Source organism: Rhinopithecus bieti, unplaced genomic scaffold (assembly GCF_001698545.2).
Source record: "Rhinopithecus bieti isolate Rb0 unplaced genomic scaffold, ASM169854v2 scaffold_2654, whole genome shotgun sequence".
Lineage (NCBI taxonomy): Eukaryota > Metazoa > Chordata > Mammalia > Primates > Cercopithecidae > Rhinopithecus > Rhinopithecus bieti.
The window spans coordinates 1,809,922-1,820,594 of NW_016804048.1; the positions used below are offsets into that span (position 1 = coordinate 1,809,922).

The 10,673-nt window shown below is 53.6% G+C and overlaps 1 protein-coding gene across 3 annotated transcripts in view; it reads right to left on the bottom strand.

Annotated features, from left to right (window-relative positions):
• Window positions 1–7,122, bottom strand: part of TEAD4 (TEA domain transcription factor 4) — an 85,057-nt gene extending 77,935 nt beyond the window's left edge. Inside the window, exon 1 of one of the 3 annotated variants that reach the window (XM_017862943.1) lies at window positions 6,318–7,122. In XM_017862943.1, coding sequence (XP_017718432.1) covers window positions 6,318–6,369 — 52 coding nt within the window. In that variant the 5' untranslated portion in view covers window positions 6,370–7,122. The remainder of the gene's footprint in view (window positions 1–6,317) is intronic. The other 2 variants (XM_017862935.1, XM_017862951.1) reach the window with 2 other exon arrangements.
• Between the last annotated feature and the right edge of the window lie 3,551 nt (window positions 7,123–10,673).

Below are 10,673 nucleotides of genomic sequence, written 5' to 3' on the forward strand. Positions count from 1 at the left end.
GACAGAGCGAGACTCCGTCTCAAAAAGAAAAAAAAGGAAATAGGCTGGGTATGGTGGCTCACACCTGTAATACTAGCACTTTGGGAGGCCAAGGCGGGCAGATCACAAGGTCAGGAGTTCAAGACCAGTCTGACCAATATGGTGAAACCCTGTCTCTACTAAAAATACAAAAAATTAGCTGGGCATGGTGGCGTGTGCTTGTAATCCCAGCTACTCAGGAGGCTGAGGCACGAGAATTGCTTGAACCCAGGAGGCAGAGGGTGAGCCAAGATCACACCACTGCACTCTAGCCTGGTGACAGAATGAGACTCCATCTCAAAAAAAAAGAAAAAGAAATGAGAAACAGAAGACACGGGCCACACAGGCTCCTGGGAGAGGCTTGTATCTATGGAAAACATAGAGGACTAAGCCAAAGAGAGCCCTGCGGCACATCGCGGGGACCTCCTCACAGTAACACAAGTTCAAGAGTCAGGAGTCAGCATCCAGTGTAGTGGGTCAAACAGTCACACAACCATCTCCCCACTGTATCAGCCAGACCACACTGCTTTCTCTTGTACCAAGAATATCATTAGACTGAAAAGCCTCACTGAACATTCCTCCACTCACATTAGAGTTCTTTATCTAAGATTTGGTAGAGTGAACCCATGTCGGCTACTAGGTATCTCAACTTCATGTTCACACTCTCCACAGATTGTTCAAAAATCTAACCAAGGCTGAGTGCAACCATGTACACCTGCAGTCTCAGCTACTGAGGAGGATGAGGTGGGAGGACTGCTTGATCCTGGGAACAAGGCTGCATGAGCCATGATGACCGCATCGCTGCACTCCATCCTACGTGACAGAGCAAGACATTGTCTATGACAATAATAATGATTTTTAAAAATTTATTACACTGAAATTATTTTTTGATAACATTAGAGTTTAAGAAAACACTAACATTAACTTCACTTTTTTTCTTTCTTTAAGGTGGCTACTAGAAAATTTTAAATTGGCAGGGCATGGTGGCTCACACCTGTAATTCCAGTACTTTGGGAGGCCAAGGCAGGAGGATTGCTTGAGCCCAGGAGTTTGAGGCCTGCCTGGACAACAAAGCGAGACCCTATCTCTACAAAAAAAACTTTACAAATTAGCCAGGTGTGGTGGCATGTACCTGTAGTCCCAGCTACTCAGGTTAAGGCAGTGAGGATTGCTTGAGCCCAGGAGTTCAAGACTGCAGTGAGCCATGATTACACCACTGAACTCTAGCCTGGGTGACAAAGTGAGACTCTGTCTCAAAAAAGTAAAAAATCATTAAAAAACAAAATCTAGGCCGGGCGCGGTGGCTCAAGCCTGTAATCCCAGCACTTTGGGAGGCTGAGACGGGCGGATCACGAGGTCAGGAGATCGAGACCATCCTGGCTAACACGGGAAACCCCGTCTCTACTAAAAGCTACAAAAAAACTAGCCGGGCGATATGGCGGGCGCCTGTAGTCCCAGCTGCTCGGGAGGCTGAGGCAGGAGAATGGCGTGAACCCGGGAGGCGGAGCTTGCAGTGAGCTGAGATCCGGCCACAGCACTCCAGCCCGGGCAACAGAGCGAGACTCCGTCTCAAAAAAAAAAAAAAAAATCTAACCTAGAATTGGGCAAGGAATCAATTCTAAGAGTTTGCCACTTCCAGGGTCCCCATCTTGCTCCCTCGAAGAAACCAATCAAGGCAGCATGTGTTGTCTCTACTACTCCTACCCTCCTTCCAGGTCCCGGCAGTGGTTTTGGGGTCACTCCTACACCTTCTCTGGGACCCCAAAGCTGGCAACCTGAACTCAGGAAAAGCAGCTCATGTGGTCTGACTCACAATTCTCCCAGGGCAAGCTGTGGCCTTCTCACAAAGTCTGGTCAACCCTTACAAAGATGGAGGCAAGATAAGAGTCCTCCGCCTCCAGAACATGCCACCCACTGTCTCGCTCTGCCTGTGGCTAAAGAAATCCCTCATGGCTGGGCAAGGTGGCTCACGCCTGCAATCCCAGCACTTTGGGAGGCCGAGGCGGGTGGATTACCTGAGGTCAGGAGTTCGAGACCAGCCTGGCCAACATGGAAATAACCTGTCTCTATTAAAAAAAAAAAAAATTAGCCAGATGTGGTGGTGGGCACCTGTAATCCCAGCTACTCAGGAGGCTGAGGCAGGAGAATTGCTTGAATTGGGGAGGCAGAGGTGGTGGTGTGCCAAGATCACAGCATTGCACTCCAGCCTGGGCAACAAAAGCAAAACTCCGTCTCAAAAAGAAAAAAAGAAATCCCTCACGTTGTCCAGCGACCCCAGCCTGGGATTCCCTGCCTAGAGCTCTGCCCACAACCCAACATCACCGTTCCAGCCACAATTGCCCAAGGCTCACTGCCAAGGTGGAGACCAGCCAGGGAGCAACAACACCAGCCTTTTATCCTGCCCAGGATGATTCACAAAGACAACTCAGGGGCTTGAGGGGAAGGGGAAGACCAGGTCCTGGCAGGGGCAAGCGTGGCGCGAGAGGAGGCTGACAAACACGAGACTTGTGCTAGTAAGACAGAGCGTAAAACTCAGCACAGAACCGGCATGGAGCTCCAGCTTCACGCTGAGTCAACAGCCCCCTTTGGAGGAGGGCCCCACCCCAGAGGCCCACCCTATGTGTCATCAGCCCCTCCCCAGCGCCCTCTGCACTGCCCCCAACCCTCTACCGGATATGCAATCCCATCCCCCAGGAGGGTCACCCCTGCCTCAGCACAGCTCCCATTTCCTGCCCCTGGTGACTCCTCTGAAGTCTATTGTTCCCATGAAGTTTGGGTCAAAGGAAGCAGAGTCCCCACCCATGGGGGCCCGCCTGCCTACGCCAAGCTAAGGAGCCGGCCCCCGCTACAGGGAGCCTGGCCCATCCTCTGGCCCTTCCAGTAGCCCCCCTGTATTAAATGCAGGAGGAGGTAGGCATAGATCTTGGAGACCTGAGTTCTAGTGGAAATTTTCCCAAATATCCAGTCCCTACCAGCTAAAGGCCCCAGGGCCAGATCACACAGGTGTGATTAGAATCTCCCAGATAGTAGCCGGAAAAACCAAAAGCAAGGGAAGAACTGTCATTTCAGAAGGGGTCCAGGCAAAACTGGAAATAGAAGATAGGAGCTGGAGACTGTGTGCTCCCCAGTGACCAAGCCCTGCCCCCACCTCCACCTGGGCCCCCCAGGCTGCTGACAGCCCCCTCACCCCCCCTTACTGGAGAGCAGCTGTTCAGCTCCAATTTCAGAGCTTTAAAGGGAGCTGTCGTCCAACCCCTGCCAACAAAGGGTCATGGGAGCAAAGGAAGACAGGCAAGGTAAAACCACCCTCACAAGCCCTGAATTTCCAACTGCCACTGGACTGACCTCAACTGCAGGAAAGGCAAGGTCCAAAGCTGGGGACCAACGTCCTCCACTTCCACTGGGAAGGAGGAGGAGGAGCTACAGGTTTGGCAACAGGCGTTGCTTTGTGACAGTCATGGGGCAAGACTCCAGAGTGGAAATCAAAGGAGGTTGTGACATTTGCAACCCAGGAGATCTAAAAAGATAGGGAGAACCTTCACCTGGCGGCTCATCAAGGGGAGAGGAGGGTGTGTTTTAAAGACCCGAGGGCCCCTTGCAGACTCCACAGACAGTACAGTGAGATGGCTCCTTCCCCAGAACAGCTAGGTGCTTTCTGCCAGGATGGAGCAGAGGATTTCTGCTCCTACCAACCTTATCCGAGCCACAAGGCATGGCCCAAGTCAGTCTGCTCCAGCTTCCCCGCCTGTTGGATGAAGGCGGCTGCAGGGAGTAGGGAGTGCATAAGCACTGCAATCCACAGGGTAGGAGACAGAACACCAAAGGGAGAGCATCGGTTCTAATCCCCGCTCTGCCACTCACCAGGGTTGCGGTGTTAAGCAAGTTACTATCCCTCTAGAGGCATCAGTTTCCCCATCTTTAAAACGGGAGACTTAGGCCAGGTGCAGTGGCTCACGCCTGTAATCCCAGCACTTTGGGAGGCCGAGGCGGATCACCTGAGGTCAGGAGTTTAAGACCAGCATGGCAAACATGGCGAAATCCCGACTCTACTATAAAGTACAAAAAATGGCTAGGAGCGGTGGTTCACGCCTATAATCTCAGCACTTTGGGAGGCTGAGGCGGGCAGATCACCTGAGGTCGGGAGTTCGAGACCAGCCTGACCAACATGGAGAAACCCCGTCTCTACTAAAAATACAAAATTAGATGGGCATGGTGGCACATGCCTGTAATCCTAGCTACTTGGGAGGCTGAGGCAGGAGCATTGCTTGAACCCGGGAGGCAGAAGTTGTGGTGAGCCAAGACCACACCATTGCACTCCAGCCTAGGCAACAAGAGCGAAACTCCATCTCAAAAAAATATATATATGTATATAAAACTAGCCGGCCGGGAGGCTGAGGCAGGAGAATTGTTTGAACCCAGGAGGCGGAGGTTGCAGTGAGCCAAGATCATGCCACTGTACTCCAGCCTAGGCGACAGAGTGAGACTCTGTCTCAATAATAAATAAAATAACATAAAATAAAATAAAAATAAAGTAAAATAAAAGTGAAATAAAATAAAACAAGGGACTTAGATGCTGACATTAGGGTATCTAATAATGTTCAGCAAGCTCACCCTGGGGCCAAGGCAAAACTGGAATCAGAAAGTAGAAGCTGGGACTATGTTCTCTGGTGACCAAGCCCTGTCTGTCCCCCTCCCTCCTTGCCTGGGCCACTAGGACCCTGATTCCTAAGGATGTAGAACACAGTGTAGGGCCTGGCTCACAGTAAATGCTCGGTCCATGTTTGCTAAATAAACATGATAGATAGGGCAAGGTTTCTCAGATGGTGCTCAGAGAAACACGAATTCCAAAAACACTAATTCCTAAGAAAAAGAGGTTCTTACTGAAAAAAGCTTAGGAAACACTGGATACAACAGCCATCCTATGGAGTCCATGGGATGTGCCAGGCACTGTGCTATTGCGTGGGGGCTCTGCAAACATCGACTTTTCACAGGAAACTTTCTGGACAGACAAGCTCCCCTCCTATTACCCACCAGGTAACAGCCTGAGAGCCTTAAAGGTAGTGAGAGACTCAGGATTTGTACCCTGTGCCTGCCTGACACCAAACCTGTGACCTTTCCACTCCATCAATGCTGCTTTTAGACCATCGCACACCAGGTTGAAGAGGTGAGAGGATAAGGTGTTTCCCACAAGAACATCTGAATCCTCAGGATGGATGGAGGAGCAGGGACAAGAACCCCCAATCCCCGAGACAGTTTCTAGCTCCTTCCTTCCAAAAAGCCCTACACATTATATCCACGTTGAGGCCCTCATGCAACAAGCTACTCATTCCTCTTCTCAAAGGAAATGCTGAATGTCTAGCAAGTTGGAAAGAATGAGGGGTTCTTCTACTGGGTTACCTGGTTAGCTCCAAGGAGAGTTAAACCAGGAGAAAGTAGTTCAGGTTGGTATACCTCCCTATGTATTTGTCATTGGGGGCCAACTTAAAAGCAGTATTTACACAAGTCTCCAGATTCCAAACTGTCTCCTCTTTCTGAGGGATCCACCCCAACAAACCTTCCCAAATCTCACTCACCCATCCCATCCCCCAAAGGCAAAGATCTCAACTTCCTTCAGCCTCCTACCAGGTTGTTCTCGGAACTCTTCCAGGCAAGCACAAGACCGTCGCCCTGAGAAAGTCAGCCTCCTGGCTGGAAGGAAGAGCTTCCTTCCAGCTCTGCCCGGTCCAGGGGAAACGGAGCCTGGAGGCCACACACTCCAAAACCACAGTCAAATTATCCCTGCACTCAGGTAACCAAAGACACTGACTCTTGCCCACGGCTATGTAGGGAGGAAGAACAGTCCTAGCCAGAACCAACATCCTCGAAGAGAAACACACACTCAAGAGACGTAGCATCACACACCTACTCAGAGATACTCACACTTTCAGAGAGCCCCTTCTTACGCAGACACATACACACACTCTGTCACTCACGTTCAACACAAACAAATACGCCCACTGGAAGCCAAAGTGAGTCACACGTGAATAGATATCACCCACACAGAGACTCAAAGCGAGGAAGACTCGCAGTCAGTTGTCACACAGATTCAGCACAGACGCAGTCAGTCCGCGGGGCCTCTGGTGCCGAAGCACAGCGGGGGAAATGTTCACTTTGGGCTTTGAAAGTTCTGCTCCCTGGATCGATTCACTAGTCTCCATCAGGGAACAGAGCAGCTTCCCAAGCCCTGGGGTGTAGGACCTTTTGCAGGCGTCCCCCCACTTTCGCATTGCCTTTGCACTTAAAACAGGCAGTCCGCTTACCTCCAGGTCTCTCCCTTCCAGGCTCGAAAAGGGCCCAGCAGAAAAGAGGCATGGGTGCTGAGTCTCTTCTGTTGCCGACGCTCTCGGTTCTGCCTCTCCGGTCCTTTCCACACCGGCCTCCCTCTTCCCCAAAGTCCCGAGTGTCCACCCCCCTTACCCGCCCCTGGAGCCACTTCGCCTCCACCAGCCTCAGTCGCGCCGCCTCCACGTGCCTCGCTCTTCCCAGTCTCCTCCCGAGAGGGAGCACCGCACTCACCGCGCAGACTCCTGCCCTCCGGCAAAGTCCCACCAAGTCCCCGCTCCCCAGCCTTACCGGTCCCAGGGTTCGGGAAGGTGGGATGTGTGCGCTAAGCCAGTTCCAAGGAGTCCGCCCCGAGCGCCAACTCTTCTGGCCGCGGCGATCGCTCTGCGGGGACGACAGGGCGTCAGCGCGTAGAGCCGGGCTCCGGCCGGGGCCGACGGGCGGCGCAGTGAAGGCGGGGCCGCGGGGCCAAGCCCACCCCGCGCCGACCGGCCCCGGTGCACCCAGCGGAGCGGAGCGGAGCGCGCGGGAGGGAGGAGTTTTCCCAGAATGGGACTGACGGGAAAACACGGGGATCCCTATTCCTGGAGGAGTGAGTCAACCTGAAGCGAGGAGGGGAGCACGGGGCGGACAGGAGGGAAGCGGGAGAGGGGCAGCGAGCAGCGTCGGAGCGCGGGGGGAAGCCAGAGGTCGGGACGGAGCGCGCCGGAGCGCAGAGGCGCAAGGCGGGAACGCGGGCCGCGGAAAGAAAAGAGCAGCCGAGCGCGCGGGCGACGCGTCGGCTGCGGCGGCGGCGGCGGCGGGGGCGCGCGGGCCGGGAGGGAGCCCGCGGGTGCGGCGGCGAGGCGGGCGCGGGCGGCCTCTCACCTGGCGGGACGCGGTCGGCCGCCCGAGCTGCGGCCCTCCCGCCCCTGGCCTCTGTGAGTGTTCGCGAGGAGGACCCGGAATGCGGCGGAATGAGTGGCTGGAATGAGATGCCGCCGCGGCGCGGAGGGAGGGAGCTGGAGGGAGGGGAGCCGGATGCGGATGTGGAACGGCCGGGCAGATCCAGCACCATCGGGGAGGAGACGTGCGCGGAGCGCGGCGGCGAGGGGCCGGGCCGCCGGGCGGCGGGGCGCCCGGGGCGGGCGGCGGGGGAGGGGACCGAGGGACTGCAGGGACCCCTCCACCCGGGCCTCGGCTGCGGCCCCCACGCCCACACGCCCTTCGATCTCTCGGCTCCGACTCTTTGCCTGCTCGTTGCGCGCCCCGCGCCCTCCCCTCCTGGCGGGGCTCCGACTCTCTTTCCCAGGAGCCGAGATCCTTCCTCTTCGCCGGGGTGGGGCTGTCCCGGGGGGAGGTGGACGGGGCCCGGCCTCCCGCCCCGCCACCCGGCGTCCCTCCGCACGAGTCCCTGGGAGGCCGGGGAAGGGGCGGGCGCCCGGCGCGCAGGAAGGGTTGCTCCCTTCCCTGCGGCTCCCACCAAAGGACACTTGCTCCGGGGAACCAGGAAGCAGGAACTCGCGGGCTCCATTCCCGGATCCGCCGCCAGTGCCCCCTCGCTTGCCCTCCCCGGCTTTAGCCCTTTCCGTTTTTCTCTCCTGCCCCTTGGGCATCTGTAAAACTGCCACTACGAGTAAACCACATGGGAGAAAGGGCACTCGGTTTGAAGTCCATGTGGCATTCCCTGAGACGCCTTTTGGGCTCAGTGACTCAATGAATATTCATCTAATATGTATGATGAGTCCAGATACTGTGAAGACCAGGATCAGCCCTCAGCACCTGCCCTCAAAGAGCTCAGAGTTTAGCTGGGGAGGCCTCGGGGTGTACTGCCATCGGCAAGAGTCTGGACTTCAGACACACATGCCCAGGAGTCTCTTGTTGGGGCAGGGGGTGCTGGAACAAAACGCTCAGGACAAACAGGCTTAAAGCAGTGTGCTGGCAGACAGCACCATCATCTACCTGGCCAGGAGACTGAAACCAAAGGACTTTTGGCTTTTTCCAAAAATCAAGTCCAAACTTTTCTGGGGCATTATCACTTAGCCTTGTGTTGGGTGGTTGTCTAGATCTTATCTCCCTTGCCAAACAGAAACTTCCTTGAAGACAGAGTAATGTCCGATTTATCTTATCTTTCACACAGAACCAGCCTGGTGCCTGGGATAGGGAAGTGCATGATAAATGCTGCATAAATGAAAAACAATTGCTACCGTGGAAGATATTGAACGGAAAGTGCTATCGGGGCCAAAGTTGTTTCCAAGAGAGGTATTCCAAAAGTCTTTCAAGCAATGACGCCATCACTGAGCTAAGCATCCAGTCCTGCAAGGTGAAGGCATTGAAGACGCAGCCCTCATTTGAATAGATGAATTGTGGTATTTTTATTAAATAATGAGTCATATCAAGGCTTGGTCACGCCTCATGCACATGAAAAGACCAAAACACAAGGCAGCGTATCAGCACCACGTGAAGTACACACTAAGCACCAACTATTTAATTCAGCAATCATGGGGGGCGCGGTGGCTCACGCCTGTCATCTTAGCACTTTGGGAGGCCAAGGCAGGTGGATTGCTTGAGCCCAGGAGTTCGAGGCCAGCCTGGGCATCATGGTTTCCTGCACCTATAGTCCCAGCTACTCAGGAGGCTGAGGTGGGAGGATAGTATGAGCCCAGAAAGTTGAGGCTGCAGTGAGCCGTGAATGCATCACTGCAAGCCAGCCTGGATGACAGAGTGAGACCCTGTCTCAAAGTAATTAATAATAATTATATGAGGCCGGGCGCGGTGGCTCAAGCATGTAATCCCAGCACTTTGGGAGGCCGAGACGGGCGGATCACGAGGTCAGGAGATCGAGACCATCCTGGCTAATACCGTGAAACCCTGTCTCTACTAAAAAATACAAAAAACTAGCTGGGCGACGAGGCGGGCGCCTGTAGTCCCAGCTACTTGGGAGGCTGAGGCAGGAGAATGGCGTAAACCCGGGAGGCGGAGCTTGCAGTGAGCTGAGATCCGGCCACTGCACTCCAGCCTGGGTGGCAGAGCAAGACTCCGTCTCAAAAAAAAAAAAAATAATAATAATAATAATAATAATTATATGAATTCAGCAATCATTTGAGTGTTTGTTGACTTTGACACCGCACTGAGGGAAGGGGTAGGTCCCTTTCCTCAAGCAGTTCCATTCTAGGTGAGAAGACAGACAATTATGCAGAGTTCAATGGGAGCGCAAGGGCAGGAACAGTGAAATCCAAGTTGCAGTGCATTTGATCTCGCTTTTGAGGATAAATGAGGGTTTGCCAAACAGGCTGGAAACCCCATTTAAGACACGAGGAGTAGCGCCTACAAAGGTGAGGCAGCCAGTCTGCTGGTGTGTTTAGTGAAAGTTTGTAAATTGATGTGACTGGAGAATAGAGATGTGGATAAGAAGATTGAAGGTAGTGGATAACAGACTTTGCAGGTCATTGCGTGCCATGCTGAAGATTTGGGCATCAAAAAAGACACAAATGTGACATAATCAGCACCCCATCAAGAAGACCCTCTGGCAACAGTCTTGGAGTTGGACTGGAGACTAGGGTGCCCTAAAACTCAAGCAGTGGTCCTGAGGTTGAGGAGGAGGGGAAGGAGCTAGGAAACAGTTCAGATCATTTGGCTGTGTGGTGAGAAAACAAAAATCGCTAACCTTTAACAGCTGAACAATGGTTGGTGTCAGTAAGTGAGATAAGAAGTCAGGGCTGCACGGGGTGGCTCACGCCTGTAATCTCAGCACTTTGGGAAGCTGAGGCGGGTGGATCACGAGGTCAGGGGTTCAAGACCAGCCTGACCAACATGGAGAAACCCTGTCTCTACTAAAAATACAATATGAGGCAGGAGAATCACTTGAACCCGGGAGGCAAAGGTTGCGGTGAGCTGATATCATGCCATTGCACTGCAGCCTGGGCAAAAAGAATGAAACTTTGTCTCAAAAAAAAAAAAAAAAAGAATTCAAGCAAAAGGGGAGCGGGGTAAGGTCGGAAGGGGATCCAGCCAGGTTCAGGGGACAGAGAGGAAGGCAGGACAGAGTCCAGAGTGGAGACAGGGAAGCAACCCCAGTGTCACACTCAGCGTGGACTGCTGAGAATGAACCTGGAGATCTTTATTCCCCCTACGTCTCAGCTATCCAAGACCATCAGTGATCCAAGCTGGAAAGGTGTATCTTCAGGATCTTGACTTTCTGGCCCATACCCTTACAGTCTCCTGGAGACCTCTGGAGCTTTGGGGAACTCAGGCTTGGAGCTGTTGAGGAACATCTAGGTAAAGGAAAGTTAACAGATCTACAAATTCTTTTTTTTTTTTTTTGAGACGGAGTCTTGCTCTGCCGCCCAGGCTGG